Source organism: Seriola lalandi, unplaced genomic scaffold, assembly GCF_002814215.2.
Source record: "Seriola lalandi dorsalis isolate HSWRI2012SDOR001 ecotype SW California unplaced genomic scaffold, Sedor1 jcf7180002054916, whole genome shotgun sequence".
Lineage (NCBI taxonomy): Eukaryota > Metazoa > Chordata > Actinopteri > Carangiformes > Carangidae > Seriola > Seriola lalandi.
In genome coordinates, this window is record NW_019525468.1 from 1,820,350 (window position 1) to 1,845,349 (window position 25,000).

At 43.4% G+C, this 25,000-nt stretch overlaps 2 protein-coding genes across 2 annotated transcripts in view; one reads left to right on the top strand and one right to left on the bottom strand.

Annotated features, from left to right (window-relative positions):
- The window catches only part of csmd2 (CUB and Sushi multiple domains 2), a 220,733-nt gene extending 204,368 nt beyond the window's left edge, over positions 1-16,365 (bottom strand). The window contains exons 1-2 of the mRNA XM_087169817.1: positions 15,934-16,365; positions 550-766 (exon numbers count right to left, since the gene is read on the bottom strand). Of these exons, the coding sequence (XP_087025943.1) occupies positions 550-766; positions 15,934-16,108 (392 nt within the window). The 5' untranslated portion in view covers positions 16,109-16,365. The remainder of the gene's footprint in view (positions 1-549; positions 767-15,933) is intronic.
- Positions 16,366-17,902: 1,537 nt separating this feature from the next.
- The window catches only part of c19h1orf94 (chromosome 19 C1orf94 homolog), a 12,442-nt gene continuing 5,344 nt past the window's right edge, over positions 17,903-25,000 (top strand). The window contains exons 1-5 of the mRNA XM_087169816.1: positions 17,903-18,147; positions 19,773-19,989; positions 20,146-21,139; positions 22,434-22,574; positions 23,929-24,059. Coding sequence (XP_087025942.1) covers positions 17,903-18,147; positions 19,773-19,989; positions 20,146-21,139; positions 22,434-22,574; positions 23,929-24,059 — 1,728 coding nt within the window. The remainder of the gene's footprint in view (positions 18,148-19,772; positions 19,990-20,145; positions 21,140-22,433; positions 22,575-23,928; positions 24,060-25,000) is intronic.

Sequence of the window (25,000 nt, forward strand, 5' to 3'; positions counted from 1 at the left end):
GGGGGGGTTGATGTCGCTCAATCTTACCTTTGTCACTGTAAAATACTGAGCCATTTATACGTTTTGCTATTGCTACATAGCCAGCGTTAGCACTAACAGCTGTTTATCTACCAGTCCAGAAGAAACATTGTGAGTTCAGCATCAAAATTCCTTTACTCACCAAGGGCTGTCTCCAGTGGTGGAAAGCATCCCTTTTATTTTACTTCTTTTCTTGTACCGATGTTAGCCTGCTAACCAGCTAGCCCTGGGCCAGTCGAACTGTCTTGTCACTTTCCAATACCGAGTCACTGTAGCATCCAGTCTTCCCTGAAGAAGTAGTGCTGCTCGGAGGGCTCATTATAACCGTTTTTCTTGTAAACACAATGATGGCTGAAGCTCTTGTCAAGACTGATGAGCTGTTAATGCTAATGTTGGCTATGTAGCAATAGCAAAACTTACAAATAGCTCCTTTACCTTGCATTTCAAATATCAAATTGTTGGCTACATTTTGTAAAAATTTCTCATAAAACTCAGCAGATAAAGACATTATACATTTAGGGCCAACTTTACCGTGTGCGCAGGTTCCCAGGGCTGGGTGGCCCATCATATACAGACAAGATGTCAAAGTCCTCCTCTAGGGCGAAGCCTTGAAACACCAGCTGTATCCGGTTGTGCTCCGCCGCCACAATCACCCATGTACAGTTGGCATAGTTAGGATAACCGTAAGGGTAGCCGGGGCTCTCTATCGTCCCATTGGGACTGTGTAGTGTGTAACTGCAGTTCTGAGCTGTGAAGAGAAAAAGAAATAGGAATTTATTAAAACGATGTAAGGCAAGTTAGAACAGCTAACACAGTGTGGAAAGAGTTTAAAATCAAATGAAAGACACTCCTCTTTATCCCCAAATAAAATTTATACAAATACCCACACACGCAAACCCACAATCAAACAATTTGCACCAAGTGCTGCAACATCCATTATCACCTGCAGCATGCAGCATAGGCCATTAATATAGCAGTGCTAAATGGCTCACCCTCTCCCATCTTTCCCCACCTCCATCATCACACACTTGTTCACTCACCGGCCTTTTCACCACATTAGTAATAGTTTCCCACGTTAATACATGACACAGCTGGAGGAGAGAAGATGAGGGGGCAACAGGGGAGGAGAGGACACACACACACACACACACACACATAAAGAGAGACACAGACATTTGAGTACTACATTAATTGTACTCATCTTGTATGTTTCTCAACAGCCACTCACACTGCCTTCAATCTTACATTTTAAGAAGTTGCCATCTATCAGTACAGAGTGTGGGGTGGATGCGTAGCAGGTGAGCTCTAAGGATGTCTGTTTTGAATCCAAGAGCTAAGTGACCGATCGGAGCACAGCTGAGAGTTTTAATCAATGTTAGGGATATAGTTATAATCAGTCACTAATGTGGACTGATATGTAACTGCACTCATATTTTTGTGCAGCTCTGTATGTTGTCAGTGTTGATGCACAAATTAATATCTTCTTGGATAGCATCATCGAAAGCTAATAACACACTCACTTGATCTTGAGTGATGATAGTCATCTCCTCCAATCAAAAAAGGCTGATGTGAAAGTTAATTCAGTCAGCCAGCTGTCAGTCTGCCATTCACAGGTGACAAGCGGATGAAATGTGGATACGCTGGACAATCGCTCACAATAAGTAGCCCTACGTGCTACAGCGTTTGAACTAAGACAGCGGGAATGTGACGAGGTTTGTGAAGAAACAAAGTCAGGTTGTGGTCACATGAAAGGAACCTGCATAAATAAATATCCTCAGAGAGGAGCTAAATTAGAAAGTCATGCTGGAATACATGCTATTTATACAAATGATCTGTATTTTCATTTTGTTTGCCTCAGCCACAAAACCTGAATCATAATGCAGCCTGATTAAAATGTAATTAGGAGGACATCTGTTATCTGCATAACCCACATTATTCAGCAACACAAACAATGCAACAGTAGATATGATTTTGGTTTTGTTCATTTATATCCGTACTCATAACTGTGTAAATGCATGTGATAAATCAATACATGGAAATGAGCTAAACTGCTTGAGGGCATTAAAACAATGCATTAAAAAACAAGAATCTTGAGTAAACACATTGCAGCTTTGAAACATGTAAAAGTGAAGGCTGCTTTGTTAAATCCCTCCAGGGGGGAATGTGAGTATCATTGAATTATTGAATGCTTGTAAAACATACAGATTCTGTGCTACTTTGTGTGCACTATTTGATGGGTAGCGCAATCCCAAAGCTCAAAATCCGTCCAAATTTTCACTCTGAAACATGCTTCATGTCTGAAAAGCCAGCAGGGATTTACAGGTAATAAGGCACCAAGCATGAAGAGACAACGGGTAAGAAATAACAAGGAGTAATTTTTATTCCTCTCAGTCTTACTCACAGCTGAAATAAATAAAAACAGTTTTTTTTTTTAAGAAAAGAAATGACGAAAAAAAAAAAAACTTAAGCATGGACATGGATAATCCCTGGTTAGCCAGACGAGCTGGATTTGTTTTCACAGCAATAATCAAGCACGGTGTTTAAGATTTCAGGGGCTACGTGCCACATCACCGTGTTCATGAATCCTGAAATGCTGCCGGAAAAGCATTAGCTGACTCACACAGACACACACCCACACAAACACGCACACACACACACACGCACACACACACATACAAACAAACAAAACCAATATTAGCTTTTTGTTCCAGGTAGCGCAGCAAATCTGTATCACAATACATTTTCTTTGGGAGGGGAGGGGGGAAAAAGGGGAGATAGTGTCAGGAGGTATAGATCCAGACTGTCTGGATGGCATCAGCATCAGCAGCAGCAGGAGGATAAAAGCATCTCCAGTCACAGTATATCCATCATGCCACTGTTGACTCCCCGGGGCCTGTCTCATCAAAAACCAGGCAGGAGCCTCTTACCCGTCACTTTTCAGCGCTTCATATGTGCTTGACCTTTTCCAAAAGATTCTAATGTGTGTGCACTTGAACCCTGGCCACTTGAACACACTTAAGCTAGGTCTATAATTTTGCATTGAGAGTTCGGCTCTTTGTTTGCTGTTGAGATCTGCAAGTGCTACAATGAATTCTTCGGCGAGATCGTGGGATGGGATGAAAAAAAGTAGTGTAAAAATTAGATTAACAGTAAGCAGATATGACCTATATACTGTATAGAGTGCTGAAAATAACTGAGCATCACAGAGTCTATTCTCCGTCTTCATCTTTAACCAGCAACAAGAGAGAAAAGCATAAAAAAGATCAAAGCGAGAGCTATCTCCATCACATCTTTCATTAAAGCCCTTAAATAGGCCCAGCGAGTGAGCATCCACCCTCGCCATTACCATCAGGTCAATACTAATATCCAGGTAAAACCTCCACATCCACCTCTCCTACCTGATTTTCATATACACAGCCTGGTCAATAATCTCCTCATCATCCCCTTCATTACGAGGCCTCTATCAGACAAATGCCAATCAATGGCTCATACAGCGGCCTGATGGCAGAGCTTGATAGGGGTCAGAGTAGTCTGGTAACCCGTTGTACATAGGCAATGAGTTAGGATACATGGGCTGGGCTGAATTACAAAACAGTACCAGGGATGTTAAGGAAGGTGAATCGTTACTATTGTTGTCAATTATAGGAAAGCAGGCTCCATGCTTTATGGGTACAATTAAGTGCAGCAAATAATAATAATAATAATAATAATAATAGTAATAATAATAATAATAATAATAACAATAATAATTCACAACGGAGAGTTTACTGTGGCTGCCGGAACTCGGCCAAATACCAGTGCCAAGTGACCGACTCTTAAATCGATAATGACACTTTGGGATAAAAGACCAAGGTATCGCCTTTTAGAGAGAGGTCGCCTTTTTTGGCTGCAGCTTGAAACATTTTGTCCTTGCCGAAAAATGGATGCTCAGAACTGAACTGGACAAAAACAGACACATCAAAGTTCACTTGAGAATGCACTTTTGCGCACATTAAGAGCCGATTTACAGCATCTCCGAGTTTAATTCTCACATTACGCGGTAATAACGGGGGTGTTTGCCAGATGCTGCACTGAGGAGTCATACCAATTCATATTCTCCTTGGCTCTTTGCACAGTTACTTACAAAACACTTGAGATACAAGTGCGGCTGAGGTTAACCAAGGTACTGTAAATCTACTCTCTGTTCTGTGAAAACCCAGAGCCTTTGATGAAGTAGATCCTGCACTTGGAGCTTGGTTGAATTATTTAAGCCTCGCCCAGGGTGCATTATGAAATTAGCTGCTGGGAGCTGGTGACCTACTCTGAAGCCCCTCAGTGTAAATCTACAGGGAAGAGCCCATCCTGCAGTTGACCCCACTGACACACCATAAAGACCCCATAAACAGACTGCTGGCCATGCTGTTTTAGTCCAGTTAGACCTCCGGCAAGGTAGAAAGGTCATATTTTCTCAAGTTGTGTAAATTCAGGTTAACCATTATGGATGTGGAATAGTAGGATATGTGCTGTTTCAGCAATTAGGGAAAATTACAAACCTGCCGTAGTGGTATTTCATCCCACAGCATGCCTATGGGAACTGTTTGCATTGGCTTGTAATGGAATGTTAACTATGCTTGATATCTGTGGATGTTCAACAGATATGTTGTCCACTGCTTATCCCCACTGGCAGCATCCGCTTGGCACTAACCAACTCCGGTTTGCACGCCGCCAAATAGGTGTACAGGGAGAAGTGTGACCTTGCTGGGGCAGCACTCCAGGTTCTATCTGCGTGTGTGTATGTGTGTGTGTGTGTTTGTGTGTGTGTGTGTGTGTGTGTGTGTGTGTGTGTGTGTGTGTGTGTGTGTGTGTCTGTCTGTGTGTGTGTGTCTTTGTGTGCAGGTGCTATTGTTTGCTTTGCCAGGGCAGTTGTTTAGTAGCGAGCCTACAGTGCTGCTGCAGTGCGCTGTGACACTTTGATGAATCGATGGTCACTGTGCTGTACTCCGGCAGGACAGCAAACCCTCTGAGTGGAGGAAGGAGACAGGGAGGGACCAAAGGAGAACAAGGGGAGCGGCGACGGTGACGGGCAGTGGGGGGTAGGGTGGACTGAGAGACATAGAACTGACTGACTAACTGACTGCATGGACGCATGAGAAAATAGATTTAGAAGACGTGATGTGAGGAACAATGGAAGCAAAGGTGAAACGAGGGACAAACTGAGGGGGAAATAAAAAATAGCAGCGGGAAAGGGGAGAGAGGGGGAAATGAAAGTGCGCTAGAAAGAACATGTCAGAAGGTCAACGAGAGGAAGAGCAACAGCCAATGGGAGTAAATGAGTTGGAAAGAATAGGAAGACTACATGGGATAAGAGATTTTTTTTTCCTTTTTACCTATTTTCTGTATCTCGTTGCCCTCCTGTGCTGAGGTCACAGACCACCAGTGTCACATTCATAGCAAGACAGAGCTTAATCTGCACCGTTAGCTAAACCAAGAGGTCTATTTGGAGGGATACTTCAGCAGTGTGTGTGTGTGTGTGTGTGAATGTGTATTTTGTTCATGTGAGTGTGAAGTGAGGCGAGTGTGCACACATGTCTGTGTATAGAGGTATCGGTTGTCTGCACATGTATGAGTGTAATCCCTATACCCAGGGTGAGTTTAGCGTCACATATCTGCATGTAACCCCTCTGCTGGGATACAATTACGCCAGCTCCAGTGACTCTCAAAGGGAGGAAATTTCATCTCGGTGAACATAATCCTAACATCACATTCACATAATACCATAAAGACGCAAACAAAAGTAGAAATACAGAACTGCAAATCTCCTTTCTGGACTTCTCTTTTTCTTTATTCCTCCCCGCCTCTGTCTCATCTCCTCATCTACAATTCAAGTTTGCCTTTGGACCATCCTATGCTTGCATTCAGTAATACAAATGTTTTCCATCTTACGCTGTGTACGATGAATACGACTGAAGAGAATGGAATTTGGAATGTTGGGATTTCAACATGCAGCTTTAAAACACCAAAGAAAACATTGAAATGATAAATGGATGCAACAGGATATTATTGTTACAGTTGTAGTCCTAACATGTACAGTATATTTAATGACAAAATTACACCTTCAAGTATCACTGTAATTATTATCCTTATACATCCAGTCTCAGAGCACACAGCATACAGCTGTTCCCGCCACCCCCTTTCTCCCCTCTCCCCCCACTCCTCTCCTCTCAACCCAACTGGTCCAGGCAGACAGTCGCTCAGCCTGAGACATATTTTATGATTTGTTGCTGTGTAAATAAAATTGAATTGAATTGAATATATCTAAGGAAACCTCAGTCACAAGATTCATGCACTCAACCATTAAAACGAGACAGGACCATAAGCTGCCTTTCCATATTCAACCCCACTGCCTTCTCCCACATCACGTAGATAAAATACAGAGTTCAGCTCTTTCCTTATTCTCAAGAGAAACCATAAAGCCTTCATATATGTAGTCCATCAGGGGCTATATCCATAGAAAATGAGCATCCCGTTGGAAAAAACACAGAATAATTTCCAACCAAATAAGTGAGTCCCCTTTGGGTTTATTGTGAAACAAAGCTATCAACAATCACGTATAACCTACCCCATGAGTAAACTTCAAACAACCAAATGTGTATGTGTGTGTGTGTGTGTGTGTGTGTGTGTGTGTGTGTGTGTGTGTGTGAGAGTGTGTGTGTGAGTCTGTCAATAACTGCCTCCCTGGTGGGAAGATAAACCCTTCCGCCCCATAGATCCTCTCAGCACCACTATTTGTCTCTTGACGTGTCAGCGCGTATGTGCGCCTTGACCGCATCATATCCGAATTAACCTCTAGATGGCCGCCATTAAAATGGAAATGGTTGAGCTCAGCGATCCCACTCGCCTCAATACATTAGGCTAACGTCCGGGCCAGGACGACACCGTCTGCCATTACAGACAAGCCAAATGCAGTGGAAAGCACTAGTGATAGGTTTGCTCCCACTTAGCACACCCTCCCCCTCCATCACAGGTTCTTTCCACTGGGCTGAATGGTAAATGTTGTTTCCTTAAAAGGGCAGAAAGATGGAGCTCGCGTTTCTATAATGGTCCACATTGGAAGCTTGGAATGGCTTCCTGCTGCATGAAAGCGTGAAGTAAAATATTCATCCGTGTAAACACGTACAGAGAGGATGCTCAAGCAAACACAGCATTTCCCAGCATTCACTCCCAACTGTAAATTAGGGAACACATGCCTCCACCACGGTGACAACGCCACTGCTCTCGATGTGGTGTTGTCCCATTTGTGACATTCTCATCTCAGGCTCTGGCATTTCTTTCAAGGATTTGTTGACGCCCATGGCAACACATAGTTAATACACACACATTTGCGAAAAAACACAAAAACATATTGTCACGGCAACACAGCTGGAGGGTGAATTGTGTGGGGATAAGAACACAAACAACACCCACGTGCAAAGTTGTAGCCGAAGATTAAAGCACCCAAGAAAGTGGCTGTATGCTAAGACATGTATGCAGAAATGCACACTTGCATGAGTGCATGCACGCTGGAGCACAATGGAGCTTGTGTTCTCTCAAACAGAGAGGAAGAGAAGGCGGGGGGGGGGGGGGGGGGGGGGGGGGTCTTCTCCAGCTGGGTCATATTTAACCAGTGATATTAGCATGCCAACCAAAACGACCTGCAACCTAGCCACCCACCCAAACAAAAAAAAAAAAACACCCACGTGCTTCCACACAATTTCAGCCAATTCTAGTACACAAACATTTTAGAGATATTATTGTTTTGTGTATTCTTCTTCCTGTTATTCTCCTCAATCCCTCTTATCAATAAATTCAAATAGCCCTACAGTAATGTTTGTGCTGCTGTGAACAACACCAGCTCCTCAGCAACCCATGCAGTGAGGCTTCAAGCTGATCAATAGAAAATAGCCCATTCAGAGTCAAAGGCATGTTACGGTTTGTGTTCTTCCTTTTCAGAAAGACCCCTGTCTTGGGGGGAGTTTTATTCAGCGGTGATAAAAAAAAAAGGGCCTCCCACACACACACACACACACACACACACACACACACACACACACACACACACACACACACACACACACAGTGTGTGAGGCAGGACACCTGGAGAAATGTATATTTGTGTTTGTTTTTTAAATGTTCTTGCCTGTGAACACATTTGTATTGATGAGTGAAAGATGAGGTAGAAAAAAAGAAATGAGAAAAAGGGGACAGAAGAGCATCACTCACGGCTACTGTCACAGAAGCTGTATGTTGTTTCCATGACAACAGGGAAACAGGAGAACATATATGAAGACAAATCCCTTTCCTTAATTATTTATCATTGCTCAGGTAAGCCTTAACACTTAATCTCACACATATACACGCCCCCACAAAGCCATGCACACACACACACACACTCATGAACACTTACAGTCCATGCCTCATATAATTTCAGTTTTTCAGGTTTCCAGTCTCCCTGCCACTTATGGGAGAAAGCACAATTACATGTGACACTAATGTGCGAAACAGTGAAAGTCAATTATCACCTCATTTTCATTCTGCTCACATCTGACAGCCAGGCTCTTTGAGATACATTAGACTCAACCTAGGCTGAAGGGTCAATCTTAACGACACCCTGCCACATATATACGCTTATGACTACACTGTCCCGACTCTGACCAATCAATAGCGTCAACAGGAAGTGTGGTAATGCAGTTATGGATGTGTTTAATACATGAGACGATCATCCCGGACAAGCATGTTGATCTATGTGTGTATGTATGTGTGTTAGTGTGTGAGCAGGTAATCATGAACATCTGATCCTCTCTCAAGCGGTAGATATTAAACCCAAGAGGAAGGACCGATCCAAAGGTCAGGTCATGACCATCCCAGCAGGACTATTGTATCCATCACAGTGAGATGGATGAGCAGCAGACGATCAATCAGCCTCACTTCAACTTACTGTAGCACACTTTAACCTTTCAACTCAGATCTGAGCTGCCCCCCCCCCGAGTGTCAGCTGCAGACCACAGTCACAATTAATGGGCTGCATGCATCACTCGTTTGTAATTTATGTTAAATAAAATAAATTGGAACCACGTCCCATGATGATACATAGACATTGCATTTCCGCGCTGCTGACCACATTGGATTTGAAACTGTTGCATTGAAGCAAGTGTTGATATTTTTATTGAAATATAGGACTTAAAATAAGAGATTTTGACTGTTTTTTTCCAAAACTTCTTGTTGGTTTTCTGTCCTCTGACACTTTTCAAGGACACTGCTTCTCTTGTCTTGCTGGACAGATAATTTCGTCTGGTCCACTTCAGCAGTAAAAGACGTCAGCAGACGTTTTCTGCTCATTTCCGCTCATTAGGAATTTATATCCTCCGTGGCAGCAAAACACGTTACATGAGCCAGCAGACAACTCTTGTAACATTAGGTTAAACTGCTTTTGGACACTGGACACTTGGAGGGTGATTAGGTGTAAGCAAGCACACTTTACACGGACAGATAAAAGCTTGCTAGCCTATAGCATCATTATGGCTACAGTGAGAACAGTTAAAACATTTTGGGAATTACTTTTATTGCCTCTCTTGCCGAGAGTTCATGGGATCGATGCTCTTGTTGTTACCGTGAGGTAAACTTCGGAAAGTTGCTGCTCCCACTCAAAAAAAACAATCCAGCACTAAATCTACCATAAAACCACAACTTGAGCTTTTTACACTGCAGGTTTTTGAACTATTTCTTTAAAAAAAAAACAGAAACAAAACAGCCATTGCTGTCTTATAAGTGGTCACACAAGACTGATCACAGTCTCCGACTACATTTAAAGTTTGAACCATTATCTAAACTTGCTATTCTTCAACAGTCTTCCATTAAGACTGACTACAAATACCAGTGCCACACTCTGTTAATCCTAGTAATCTGAATTTCAATTTGATACAAGATATGAATGTAAGTAAATATGCTCGAGATGCAAAACTCAAAATGGACCTTACAAGTGTTGGAATACAAGTCACTCCCCCTCCCCTCACTCCCCACATGATGACTCTGCCTCTTTCCCAGAAAAAGACCACTGACAGATTGCCTATACGTTGAACAGAGAGAGATGTGGTACAGGAAATAGAAAAAAAAGGAAAAAAAAGACAAGGACAAGGACAAGATACCTCCCAGGACCTAATCTTCAATCTCTGGGATCACTGATATCTGATAAGAACAGTGTAAATCAGGAAGCTAAAGAAACCTCTGCCTGAGCTTTGTGTCTGTACAAGACAGACAGACAGGACATCTACATCTGTCTAAGTTTGTGGGGATTTACAGTAGCTGGAGCAAATTCCTCCATGCCTGATAATACCAGGAAGAGCTGAATCTGAATCAAGACTGAGACTTCTGTGTTATGGCTTTGCACCCATACCTGGCTCAGGGGATTCATTTTATTATTTATTATTACCTTTAGTTATCCAAGGAAGATTGACAAAGCCCTTGTGTTCTTTTCCTGACATATCTTGCCTCACAGCTGTTGCACATACAGTATGCACATGTGGTAGCTGACAATTACAACCAAGCTGGTCCTGGTTAATGTGGGCAGGAAAGTTAAATGAAAACCACTTTTGCCTCAAAAATCATTAACATGACATTGAGACCTTGCCATAACCTTCAATGCACCATCCAGCCTTTTTAAAGGAAAATACTAAAATGAGAATAGTAGATAGCTGCAGTTCAACAGAAGAGCTCACAGGAGTATGTTGTGAATGTGAAGCACAAGCACCGCCAGAACAGAGCAACGGTGCAAGATTCATGTTCCCTGGATAAGTAAAGCAGCCAAAATATACATTTATTAATTTAATACTATGCTCAGGGACATGCTGAGAGTCATATCTGAAGAAAACAAGTACTTCCCATTTGTTTTCCACCAAGAACTTTCCCTGCTCGTGTTTGATTTGAAATATCGACTCCCAGATATATAAATGCCACGGTTTGAATGTGCATGCGTCATATTTAATGAGGAAACTCTTTCACTATGGCAATACCATCAAACTCTAATAGCCTACCGTTGTTAAGTATTTAATAGAGGAAATAGCAGAGGAAGCAATTGAACTTTATTGAAAATGAATTGGATGTTCCTCATCATCTCATTGAGTGCCACTTTAATCAAGAAATTCGGCACATGTGCATCTAGCAATGAGTTCATAAGGTCTAATGATCCAGTTTGTGTTAAAGGTATGTGCATGTGCATGTGTGTAAAAGTCAATGAATCTGTGTACACTAGTGAATGGCTGCATGAATGTATTTAGTATGTATGTCTTTTTTTTTTTGGGGGGGGGGGGTCTGCAGTGTGCATGAATTACTGAGTGAGCGTGTGTCACTGGTGTGGCTGTGATCAGTGTGACGAAGCACAGTGACAGAGCTCTGGCCATCTGGAGACAGATGACAGTGTGAATCACCAGAAAGGAGGATGGAAAAAGAGAGAGGGACGGGTTGAGAGGGAGGTAGAGGGAGGAGGTAACAAGGAGACGACAGAGACGGGTGCAGGATGACACATCAGCAGGTGGGCGGGGAAATAAGGGCTGCTCACGAGGACGAAGCATTTACATCGTGTGAAAAGATGCGTACGCACTGGCACGCACACACACAAACAAATCCCGTTTCTCAGTGGCCCCTTTTGAGCTAGCTAATGACCTGCTTGTCAACACTTTGGTATTATCATCCTAGAGTGAATGGGGGTGGCAACTCACAGGCTCATCCAAACACACCCATACATGTGCCCACAAGCTTACTTACACGCTGTTAGATGTTGAAATAGGAGTCTGCTTGATGCCTGATAAGAAAATGAGCCCTCCAAATAGGTCATTTACTAAAGAGAGGAAAATCACCCGGCACTCAAAAGGCACAGAAACATAGGGCCCAGATTATCTCTCAGCTGGTGTAAGCTTATCACCACTCTACTTCAACAGTCGCCTCCTCTCTGCCTCTTATTTCCCCTCCCAGTCAATTCTTTGCTGCTGCTTTGCTGCTGATTTGCTATTTTCTTTCCCCTCCTTGTGACACCTCTTTAAGACCACCACCCTCTTCCACTACACAGTTCTTCCTCCTTCGCAGGAGTAGGAAAACCAACATCATGGCAACATACGCCAACTTTGCATTCCAGACATTCCTCAGTTTTGAGTAAATAGATAATGTCATCTGTTTCTCAGCTCCCATTCCCTCCCTTATTGCTCAACGGTAAATGTAGAGAGCAGATGGGAGATAGGAAGCAACAGAGCGTGCAGGTATATTGGAGGATTTGAGATGGAGAGTAGCAGGGAGACAGGTGGGAGAGAACTGAGAAAAAAAAAGGGAAGTGAGGCGTCCGTACAGTCACAATCAAAACACACATGGGGTAAATAGAACATATGGACCTGTTTGTGTGAAGGTTTGGTTATGCTGGGGTGATAGGGCTTCCTGGAGGTCAGTACAAAATTTTAGCCAAGTGTGCTAACAAGACCACAAGCTACCACATATCTTTATGGATGAGGTAACACAGTACCTCCATGATTTTGGAATTTACATGGATCTTTGAGTGAAGATCTTCAGCAGTTCCAAGCAAAAATTGGGAATGTCACTATTAGGGGTTCAGATATCTTGTTTTGTCCAAACATCAAAAGATGAGACATGAGACAAAGAAAAGGAACAAATTTTCACATTGGAGGAGCTGGATCTTGGTAAAATGTTTGGCATTTTTACTGCAGAAACCTTATGACTTTATCTTGTGAAATACGAGTCTGACGCCTGGGTCTAAATTGAGCTAGAAAGCCATGAAAACACTGGAGAAATCCCAACTTCAGAAACCAGCTAGCCCTCCACTGAGGAGCTGGTGCTGAGGCTGTTGGCTGGAGGAGCTGTCCAAGGTGTTGAAGAGGACTTCAGCTCAGCGGCTCACTCTGCTGCGCCTGTTCGCTGTCCGGGGTGCTGAAAATGTCACCATCCAGCCATTAGATTTCACTCGAATCTAATTCTATTCTTACGTACAGTGAATACGTTAGATAAGTCATTTCTAAATCACCAGCACCAAATAAGTGTTCCCAATTAAAATCGTATCAATTAAAGGTCCGCGGCCTTTTTTTCTGCGCCTGAGGGTCTTTGAAATGAAAATGTTGAAATATGAGTTTGTCTTTTTTTTTCTTGATTTGTGAAAGTTAAAGACTGAATTTATGCCAAGGTCTTTCTCGCTGCGTTATTGCCTAGAAACGCATACACACGCCCGCCCACGCACTCCTTACCCCCTGGACTTATACGCGCACACGCGCGCGCGCACACACACACACAGACAGACAAAGTTTCTCTCTCATGACTGTGCGAATATAAGCAAATGTCGTGAAGTAAAAAAGATAAAAAGGAAAGCGGTATCAAGCCCTCCAGTCCTCACAACGTTACTGCAAGTTGCATCATGAGCACAACGCGGTGCATTTCTATAAAGGACAGCGTGGCTGAGAGAGGAGGACGCACACGCGTGATCTTGCGTGTAAATGGACATGCTGAGCGACTGTCTCATGCGCCGCTGACGAATGATCTAAAACCCGTCGAGCCGAAACACGCACCAAAAAGGAAAGACACGTCATCCCCAATCTGCCTCCTCTTTTCTTTTCTTTTCTTTTCTTTCCTTTCCTTTCCTTTCCCTCACCGGCCTTTGCATTCTCTCCTATGTACGTTTAAATGAATAGAGGTTGATTACCGCTTATTGAGCTACGGGTCCACTGGGACAGCTGGTTTGATCCGATGGAGACAGCGCACCGCTCTCTTCAGATCTCTCTTTCAGAAGCCTTTCACACATCTCTATCTTTGTCTGCGTGGCCCTTGGGAACGATAATAAGGTTACAAGGGAGGCTGGAAATGGTTTAAAGAGAGACCGGTTGACAAATGAGGACAGTATAAAAGCACAGAAGCATCATATGTACACATATCTCTAATGATGCTTTGCAAATACAGTCTAGTCTGGGAAGGAACTGTGTTTTCAGTTGGCTCACATGCAACATCACACATGTATCAGCCGCTGTTGGTCAATAATTGGCCAGTCGTGCTTTGGTTTGATGAAGTAGGTGGGTAGAGAAACGCCACGAACCACAGGTCTCCTCTTCCCTCCGCGCTCCGCCTCCCAGCATAGTGTGAGGCTCTGGTGCCGCTCAATGGGAGGATGGGGCAACTGCTGGTGGCTGCACCACCGAGGGACGCGCTAGACCACCTCAACGCCGGGGTGTGATATTCAAACATATTTATTGACACCGTTTAAAGTAAACGTTGTTACAGGGACTAGATAGATGGTCTAGCCTTCCCTGCTCTTCGTAAATATGTGCAATAAGTTAGAGTCGCTTTACTGGCTCCAGAAGTAGACTCAAACGGCAGGAGAGTGCGCAATAAAAAGCTCCCTGAACGCAAATAAAACAAGCAGCCTCCCACGATTACAGCCGCAATGAGATTTACTCCACGGAGAAGTCAAGAGAGATTTGTCAGTATCATCGGGGATTGAGCTGAGAGTGTGATAAACTCACATCTCACCAAAAAACCATCTGGGTGGCTGATGACACAAGTTTGATCAGAAGTGGGTGACAACGTGGGAGTTAGGTGGTGGGAGACATGAGAGCTGACGTTTCTGTAAAAGCTCAAACCGCACTCATACAGTATGAGATGATACGGCCCACTGTGCTTTGGTGATGCTGAAAATGTGCCCATTTTCCACTCACTCGTGGATTATGTGTTGTCCAAGCAAAGGTATGAGTGGGCGAACACACAGCCATGACTCACTGTCAAATTCATATTGTGGTCGTGGCAGTATTCTTGGCTTTTGCTAAATATAGTTGCCATTCTGTGGTGAGGAGCCAAGACAGTGATAAAACGGTTGGCGTTCTTCGCCAAAGGACCCATGCTCGGGTTGGCAAAAAAAAAAAAAGAACAATTTTAAAAATCATTGAGGCTCTTCCCCCCGAAACAAGCCTGTGCTCTGAATAACGCCACGAGCTGTTTGTAATAAACATCCACGGCTACAGAAAGAAACAAACAAAAAAAAAATCATGGATCAGTAACTTAGTGTCTCCTTTCAGAAACACACCAGGTTGCCAAGACGTGAAAGTAAATGAATAGTAATGATAATCTGTTGAATGCCCAGCTCCGGTTGCAAGATTTCCATTTGCAATTAATCAAGGACAGAAAACCCAGAGTCAGTTAATTAGGCCTACCCTCCCTTACCTCCCTCTCACATGCACGCGCGTGCACGCTTAAGTAGACTACACGTACACACACACACACAGAAAGAGAGGGTGAGAAACTATAGCTGCACAAAATCTTATTCATAGATGTTTACTTGGGGAAAGTGGAGAATCTTAACGGCTACTTATCTATGAGGAAACTCAGACACACACATACACACACACACACACACACACACACACACACACACACACACACACACACCCCCATTTGGACTCTGAACAGCATAATAATCAGCCGCCTGTTTGACCACCACAACTGATTTCCCTCATGCTGCACTATAACGTTTGGGGGAAGCCACACTCGCACAAGGTGGTTATTTAAACATCCCCACAGCTCGTGTCATCCACCCCTGTTCCTCAAAAAATGTGCCTAACACAGTCCTTTAGTGACACGCATCAACAGAGTCACGGATAGACATGAAGCTCATTTGCAATTCCTGAGGATCCGCGCTCACCAAAATAGCCACCCAGCCAGCCACCTCTCCTCTATTAATAACTTTGGGTGCCGGAACAGCGACATCACAGCGAGTCTGATCCTAAATGCGCCTTTAGGATGAGTGCGTGAGTGTGTTGCTGATGCTGATTTGCATTCAGTCGGGGATCGGGAGGGGTGGGCGGTGGAGTGGGGGGTAAGCTTGCTGCATTTTGCATGTCTTCAGCTGCACAGACGGGGACTTACCCTTTACTGAGGCGGCCAGTAGCCCCATATATAAGAAGAGCACCCGGCTCCAACGGTGCGCCCGCACTCCCGCCTTCATTAGAGCAAAAATCCGTATTCCGTCCCCTTTCCTGCATGCGCATTCCGGTCTCCTCGCAAGTCCCGTTGCTCCGTCCCGATTTGAAGCGGCGGTCATGGCAGGGCTTTTTCTGTGGTCTGGCAGGCACGATAGTTCTCAGATGGTCAGAAAAGGGAGATTCACTCTGTGTCGGCGCTGAGAAAAATCCCAATGCATGGAGGAGGCTCGGATCTCGCAGCTGGACTGAACCATGTCATGCAGGGACCGAGGGGTTCAGAGTCTCTGTCTGAGAAGATAGATTTCACACCTAAAGGGGGGAAAAGGAGGGAAGGCAAACCCAAAGGGGAGACGTGATTCAAGTGGTCACTGATCTATCGCACGCGTAAAAAATCACGAAAATCCCTCGTTCGCTCCACATATGTCATTGATTTCACCTGACACACGTTGAAAAAAACCAGGAGATCCCTCCTTCAGTTTGTCCCGCAGCACTTGTCTGCCCTTCTCTTTAATGTATCTCCAGTTAATAACAGCATCTGTGGTGCCGATAATCCACGTTGTAACTCGTCGTTAGACCGAGATTCAAATGAACGAACGACGGATGATGGGAGAGCCACAGTGGCTTATCCGGATCCAAGACCAAAAAAAAAAATTGCCTCTTTTTAGAAGTTCTCGTCCAAGGTTGGAGTGTAGTGACTGATCTTATTGTGTAGAGAGAAATATGCAGTATGCATGTATTCCCAGTATCGCAGCGCTTGGCCACAGCGTCGTCTCGGGTCTGTGCGACGCCAAGATTCAGACTGCAGACCTGCTCCTTCTCTGCGCGCCTCTCTCTCTCTCTCTCTCTCTCTCCCTCCCTCTCTCTCCCTCTCTCTCTCCAGTCATATACCCACATTTTCAAAAGTGTGTTGGGAAATATAACTTACTCCATTCACATATGATTAAGATCATCTCAGTAGGTCAGTTCAACAACCGACTTTTGATCCTATTAACAGTCCTTTCTCAAATGATGTTATTAATAATAATAATAATAATAATAATAATAATAATCACCATAATAATAATAATAATAATAGTGATTATAATATTAATAATAGTATATGAAGCATTAAATCCACCTTGTTCTAATTTGTTATGGTAAGATTTAGGGGCCCACAACGCGGCCGTTGTCTCCATCCATTAAGACCAATCATCGGATTGCCCGGCAGTTTAACATAGATGTCCACTTCCTGCTCACTAAACGTGAAATTGATGCTTAACAGGCTGGAACCCTCGCCAGTAAATTTGAATGTCATTTCCACTTTTGCATATGACCGGTATAATTAGTTTTCCGCAATGCGCCCTGCGTTGGAAACAGTCTGGGATAATGAAATGTGCGTTGGCCTCCAACCCCGACATATATGATGGAGATCATAAACAGTCTTCCCCCGTTACATTAAATTAGACTTCTGCCCCTCCTGATCAGGTTGTGCTGCATGGGACATAATGTTGCATCTGTTTTCAGCACTCAGTTTTTCTTTAGCCTCAGGAAACCAGACAGGAAAGTCCAAGTTTGTGTGTGGAGTCTGTAGCTACATCTGATGGCCATTCATTCATTCCCTATAGAGTCATTAGAGAGTTATTATAACTCATTAAGTCGGATTTGCATTGCTAAAATAAATAACCCATGTCAGCTACCGGCATTAGCAGGAAGTAACCATAGAGATAAAGTCTGAAATACAATGTTTGACAGTGTGAAATGGTTTAATTTACAACTGAATTGTCATTCTCGAATTTCAACTGGTTGCTATGACAGCCTGTCAAGATGCTGTTTCATTTAAAAAAAAAAAAAAAGAAAAGAATAATAAAGCAGCTTCGAAATAAACCACTGAGAGAAGACTGACAGGCACATGCGTGTGAACAACAGGGAGGAAAATGATGCTACCACAAGATCACTGGATGCAACTCACTCAAATACAATTCGCGGGCGCATTTGCACCCTTCCCGCGCTCCACCTGGATCCATCCACAGGCGCCCAACGACAACTTTGATCGTGTCTGCAGAAACATCTGGAGCAGAGCGAAAGAGGCCGGGAAGGAGTTTGGCAGAGGTCTGAGTCTAACGGAGACATCGCAGGATGAAGACGGCACCCCTCCAGACAGCAAGCCGAGTCATCACCGGTGAGGCTGAGTTGGGCACACAGACAGTCTGGGAAGGAACCACTGGCAGGTCCATTATGCACAATAAAACACATTAGTCTGTCACGATCAATCACATTGCCTTGGTTAATTCGCTGCAATTTGTCAACGAAATGTGTCTCAAAATGGATCTATGGACCTAACTGTGTCGTGAGCTCACTGTAGGTTTTTACACCTTTTACAGTCTCATATACCATTGCACGGTCATTCAGTCCTTATCTTTATTCATCATTTTGTTCTTCAGAGTGTTATCATCTCATTTTCCTCTCCAAGAGAGTGGTTGGCTTCTCAGAAGATCTAATTATAGAAGCTAATATCTTAAAGTAGAACATAGTGACCTTAGGATGATGTTGATTGTAAATTCTCCCACGTTTTAACTGTATTTCTAGGAATTCTGATATCGTTTGTGCAGATTAGGTAATATCGATACGATTGTGGATGGTCTTATTTGAGACATTAGGGATTAGAGTTTATATAGAATGAATAATGGATTTATTCATGTTTATTAATTATTTACTAATGCTTTAAAGGTCAGCCATGAACCATTAATAAAAACACGTTTTAGGTTGCCTGGTCTGTGAAAAATGTAGTTGGCTGGTGTTTATCTTTTGTATTTGGTAGTAAAGCAGTTATAATAAGGTTATTTTAATAAGGCATCATGTCTGTAGTGGTATTCAACTCACTAGCCCGAATGAAGGGCTTTTATAACAACTGAATAGTGGTCCATTGGAGAGGGTCATCCTGAACTGTTTGACCTTTCCCTAAATTAGTCGATGGCAAATGGTGGGTGAACTGATCGACATATGTATAAGAAGTTAGGCCTATTTCTAACCTACATCCCAACATTGCAGTGTAGATCAGGTGGTGCTGCTGTGCGGTCGTAGAGCCAGTGTATAATGTTAATGCACACCATCTGCTCACCCGCCACCCGGAGCTTCCGTGACGTCTCCGTTATCATAAGTGTCCCGGGTCTCACCGGACCGTCTGTTCCGCACCACGGCTTGACAGGCTGGTGACTAAAGAATAGCCTCATTAAAGAGTCATGGTTTGAGACGGGTGCCGCATCCACTCGTACAAGATGGCGAGCCATGGACCCAACATCTCTTTCTGTTAACCTATGTGTCTATGTTGTTCATAGGCCTATTGGTTAACCAGTTAGTTTAGAATGATATTATTCACTTTCCATATTTTGTTCATTTTACCAAGTGGTGGACAACTGCATCTTGAAATATGACTTACAAATCTGCCAGTGCCTCCAATTAAACTTGTTTCGTGTGTGTTCATAATACAAATGACCTTATCTTTATTCTACATGATCACCACAGAAAAGAATATAAAATAAACGTCACCTGCTTGTAAAACTCCCAAAAACGGCTATATCAACTGACTTTATTGGAGTGAAACTATCTGACACCGCTATCAGACTTTTCACTTTCTTATTGAAAACATGTTGAATACAAGTCTACACGAGCAAGTTAACCTCGTAGGTAGTGACGTTGGTGTGATGCTCTGTTACTCATAAAAGATGTTAACTCCACACTCCCACATGGTTTCTCTCTCTCTCTCTCTCTCTCTCACTCTCTCTCTCTCTCTCTCTCTCTGTCCAGGGCTGAGAAGCCGCAGAAAGAGACTGATGATTTGAGTCTGAGCACAAAGTGTGAGGAGGACAAGCAGCAATGCCACACTGAGTTCACCCTTCCTTGCCGTTATCTCTCGGGCCGCAGACACCCCCGTGTTGCCAAGCCTGCATGGGTACTGAGCCCTGTGATGGAAGTCAAGATGAAACTAAATGAAGAGGAAGAGGCAGAGAGGGAAAGAAATTTGGTGAGCGTTATGATTTACGGAGGCTAATGTGTTCTGTGTTCTTACTCTATGCTTTTCAAACCAAAACTATAAGAATGTTTTCATTAACTCATTAAAAACCTGCTAATTAAATGATGACAAATATTTTCCGTTGTTAATAATTCACTGTCCTGTCAGGGGAAAGATGTGGAAGATAAACAAAGGAGTGTGGAAAATTCCCTGAAGAAGATTCGGGTCCTCCAATCCATCAGCAGAACAGACAAACAGAGCTGTGCATCTGAACCTGGACCTCTGGCGATGAATCCCATCTGCTGCGCCACTGAAGAAGCCGCTCTGCACCTGCAGGATGAGGAAGACCCTCCACTTCCTTCTAGGAATACATGTGAAAATGAAGATGAGCAGGACATAAAACAAAGCTCAGACAGCAATGCCAGTGATGATGATTTTGTTAGTCTACCTGAGGTGCGAAGTTGTGCCACTGAAAGCAGCGATGACGGCTCAGCGAGTGACAACAGTGACTGTGAGAGGGAGGAAAATGATATTCCACACTTGTCTGATAAATTAAGGTCTGACACTAAGCAGGATTCCCCACCTTATACTACAGAGAAGGACTTTCCTCCACTAGCCACCATCAGGTCTGGCATTCTCCCATGTCCCATGGAGACTCCAGCCTCATGGAAGATGCATGGCCAGTGGGAGATTCCCCTTTCATTCCACCCACATGACATCCCCACTGCCACTTTGGCAAGCAAAATGACCACCCCTGCGCAGGCTCCTGTCCAAGGCAAATCCGAAGCACCTCAGGCAAACTCAAAAACCGATGCAACACCAGCAGCCGCAACTCAGCAGGAGGCTTATGACCTACTGGCTGACTTCCCAGCTCTCCAGCCCCCAAAGAGGCCTTTCGCATCGGGTGTGTTGCGTGACGGGAATCTCAGGACAAAAGATGCAAAGAAGCAAAGAGGGCTAACTCGCCCACCAAATGTCCGCCAAGAGAGTGGGGCTTCCCGTCAGAGGAGGATGGAAAATGTGCCCCATGAGGTCTCCTCCATCTGCGCAGGTGATCAGAAATCTGTGGCGAACCTTCAAACATTTTGCTCGGTCAGTGAACGCAACTCTCCTACCATCAGCTGTGGGGAAATGAAGGCCAACAACCCACCGCCTCCTAGAGGTAATAAATCTGCCATGTGTCTCTGTCTAGATTTGCTCTTTACACTCCTCTCCTCTCAGTTTGTATGAATATAATTCTATGCCATTCTCAATACTCTCTGTAGCTACATATGCACAAACTCACGGAGACATCCCTGTCTGAGAATGTGTTATTGATATTAATGACACCGTCGTACTCGGCTAATTAAAGGCCGGTGAGCGGCGGCAGCACCTGTCCCAGGAAGAGACGCCGCCTCTCAGAACTTGCTGAGTGCAAATTTTGCAACAGTCCAGCTCACAAAGTTTTACCCTTTTCCCTCAGCCATTTTAAAAACTCATTTAATGAAGCTCTTGTGTTTCTGCCACAAAAGCACGCGGCTACACCACTTTGTTTAGTTTTCTGAACTTTGGACCAACTCCTTGATCTGAAGTTGTTCGAAATAACAAAACAGCCAAATCAAAACAACCTTACCGGTCAGGGGGCCGTGCTCTATGCCACTCGCAATCTCAATCCACCCACATGCATAAACACACACACACACACACACACACACACACACACACACACAAATGTTGCGTCTCTCTGTGTAGGTGTTAAAACACTGTGACTCTGCATCAGTGTTGCAGAGAAGTACTTCCTCAGTCCGATGACTCAGTGGGAAAATGTTTCCATAATGAAGGGATTATTGTGCAGTGGCAAAGTGAATTACACGGTGAGCCTTCCATAGTGGGCCGCTGATGCAGAACAGAACAGCGGACACAGATATGAATTAAGTCAACAACAACTCAAGTACACAGTGTTAATTTTGGTCGGGAGTGTGGCTTGTACAGTACATACAGTACCTCCTACACACTTTGCAATGGTGTCATACCTATCTGTAAATATGAAATCATGTATAATTTAATCACATTTCTATGCGAGGATAATAAGATATATGTAATATTATATGATTCGGTTATACTGGTTCTGTTTGAAATCCCTTCTCTTTTCTAACAGGTGCACAGGTGTAGCTGGAGACTGCTCTGCTCTGCTCAATAAATGTGCATATGTGATACATACTGCTGGCACCCCTCCAGCGCTTTGCAGTCAGTGCTGATATAACAGAATTTACTCTCTGATAGCAAAGCCCTGTTGATTCAATAGCATTTTGTTGATCCCCTGAGTCAGGGACTGCTGCAATTTCCTTTGCAATAGCAAAGAACACAGTTCTATTAAGCGTCCCTCCTGCATCACACATGACACAGGCCAGACAAGACAGTGTACATGTGAAATGGGTATAGCACTAATCCTCGCCCCCTTGCTGTGCATATTGCAGTTGCAGGTGCAGATGGCGTGGGTGTTAATGCCAGGTCCTGGGCTAGCGCTGCCAAAGCAGGCATGAAGCAAGCAGCTGCCCCTCAGGAGAAAGCCAGACCTTGTAACTTTCAGCAGATAGTTACCGTTAACAGAGCCAAAGGTAAGTTTACACTTTGGCATCTTTATCAAGAGCATGTGTGTGTTGGGAGTTGTGTGTTCAGAGAGAGAGAGAGGAGGGCTGTGTGTGTGTGTGTGTGTGTGTGTGGGTATTCTGTTTCATGGTGGGCCACATGAAGAATTCATCATGATGATCATCACTGGTTGAGTGCATTTATTTTGCAATGCTTACTAAGCTGAAGGCTTCAGCGTGTCCTCTTGCCCTTTACGCACGCTGCCTTAAAGGTTGTGTGTGTAGCATTTTTAAACATCAATATATCATTGTCAAATTACTCGTGATATTTTGGTGGAATCTACCAGACGCAAATGAGGCTGCAGTTGAGCTGATTAGTGTTCTATCTCACACCAGTGGTATTGTTAGTGTGCGTGACATCAATTAATCTGTGCCTTTTATCAAGCTGAACGCTGAACGCTGACAGATTTCTGGCACAGTCTGAGGTGGTCTGATATTGACATAAAACATAAATTGACATTTTAACAACATACACAAGTGATCCAGCCAATTTTAAATTAGTGATCCAACAGAAATGTATAGAAGAGGTTACATCGTCTATCATCACATCACATTTTTCTCATGAATCCCCCCGTTTTCTGTCTGAAATAATATTTTCCGAGTCAAGTATGCCTTACTGAGCACTGATGTCCCACTTTCATATTTGCTACTAGAAAATGTGTGAAAGTTGCTTTCAAACTTTGTCTACCATCAAGTGTGACTTGGCATCACAGAGAAAGTAAATGTGTACAGTCAATCTGTCAAGTTATGTTTTCAGACTTGCCAGATCAGATTTGCATATCTGAGTGTACTGACACCTCAATATAACGATCCAGTCAGTGGCCTCTGGAGGAGTCGCGTCTCTGATACTGCATGTTTGTAGTATTAGTCTAAATTGGGAGCGGACCATGAGGCCGCAGTGTTCTCGGTGTGAATTCTGACGTTCAAACACACCAGCATGTGTGTTTGAACGTCTTGCTGTAGAAGACAAGTTAACAATGTGTTTAGAAGTTGCAGTGATGCAACCACTGTGGAAACTTTGCAAGTACACTTGAAAAATAAATGCTCTGTAACGCTCTAATTAAATGCATGTAAATCCATTGGAGTGTTGGAGCGAAAATTCAAACGCTACTGCTGCTTCTAAATGACCTGTATATGTAATCACGCATTATGAAAGTAATTGTCTCTATAAAAGTCTACAATGCAACATAAATCTTTTTAAAATGATTATGCATACTTAAAAAATCATCTAAAACTAGGACTGCATCAAGAAAGCGGGTACAGTGTAAATGCTTCCAATGTCCTTTCAACTATTTCCTCCTTTACTTCTTTTGTCCTTTCACAGCCATGTATTCTACAACTCAGAATTTCGCCAGTAAAGTGACACCTTCCCATCAGGTGACCAACTTCACTTGTGGTCCTCAACCACGCAAACCAAACCGGTTGGTTAGACCTGGTTACCCTCCCACCCATCAGGTAAATACATGTAATTGAGATTTTAACTGATTAACTGATACACACTTCAATCTGTAAACTGATCTGTGCGGTATCGCTTTGCTATTTTCCACGATTTTCCGTGTCGAATTGCGTTTTGACTTCTTGCGTATTCTATACATGGATTTAATTTGATAAAGCCGCTGCGGAATAGCTACAATAGCTACATATATGATTATATATTTGCAGTTTTTAGAAGTAGCTACTCCAGAGATCTTAAAACAGAAATTAGGTGTGGGATCTGCTTTGAAGCGGATATAACTTTTCCAGACCCACAACATTACAACTCTACTTATCCTGCATTATTGCTTGGTTAAACAGAATTCACAGCTGATCAGAGGCTCACTCGAGTATCTGTTAAACCCAGCGCTCAGTCCAACAATGCTGCTAGATGCTGCACAGCTCTCAATGTCTCACTGAACCATAAAAATACCACAGGAAAAGACTTTCTCACTTTTGTGGTGTTGAAATATAAAGAAAACCTGTTATTGTGAAATCAGCTCACACATACAGCATATTCACAGAATATGCAAGTCCATGTCCTGCTTATACATACAATTCCATCCTTGGTAATTAGGACTGCTGTGCATATATTTGTTCATTTGTTTATGATGTGAACAATAAGTAAATCTCAAAAATCATCATTGCATTGGAATGAAACTCATGCACTCACCAATCAATTCAGGTGACCGTGAGACCTGCCCTGTATCATCAGGCCAAACTGTGTGCATGAATTACCTTTGAAATAGCATGTCTTTGCCAGTTATGTAAAAGCTGAAGAGCTAACCCAGGGTTATAATGAAGTTAAAAAAGAAATCTGCCTATCGGAGATGAAAGTTCCTTAGCTCGGACAAGAAATAGTTCCAACATGTAAACCCCTCTAAAACTACATTTTTTATATTTCTCTTTTGGTAGGCAGATTT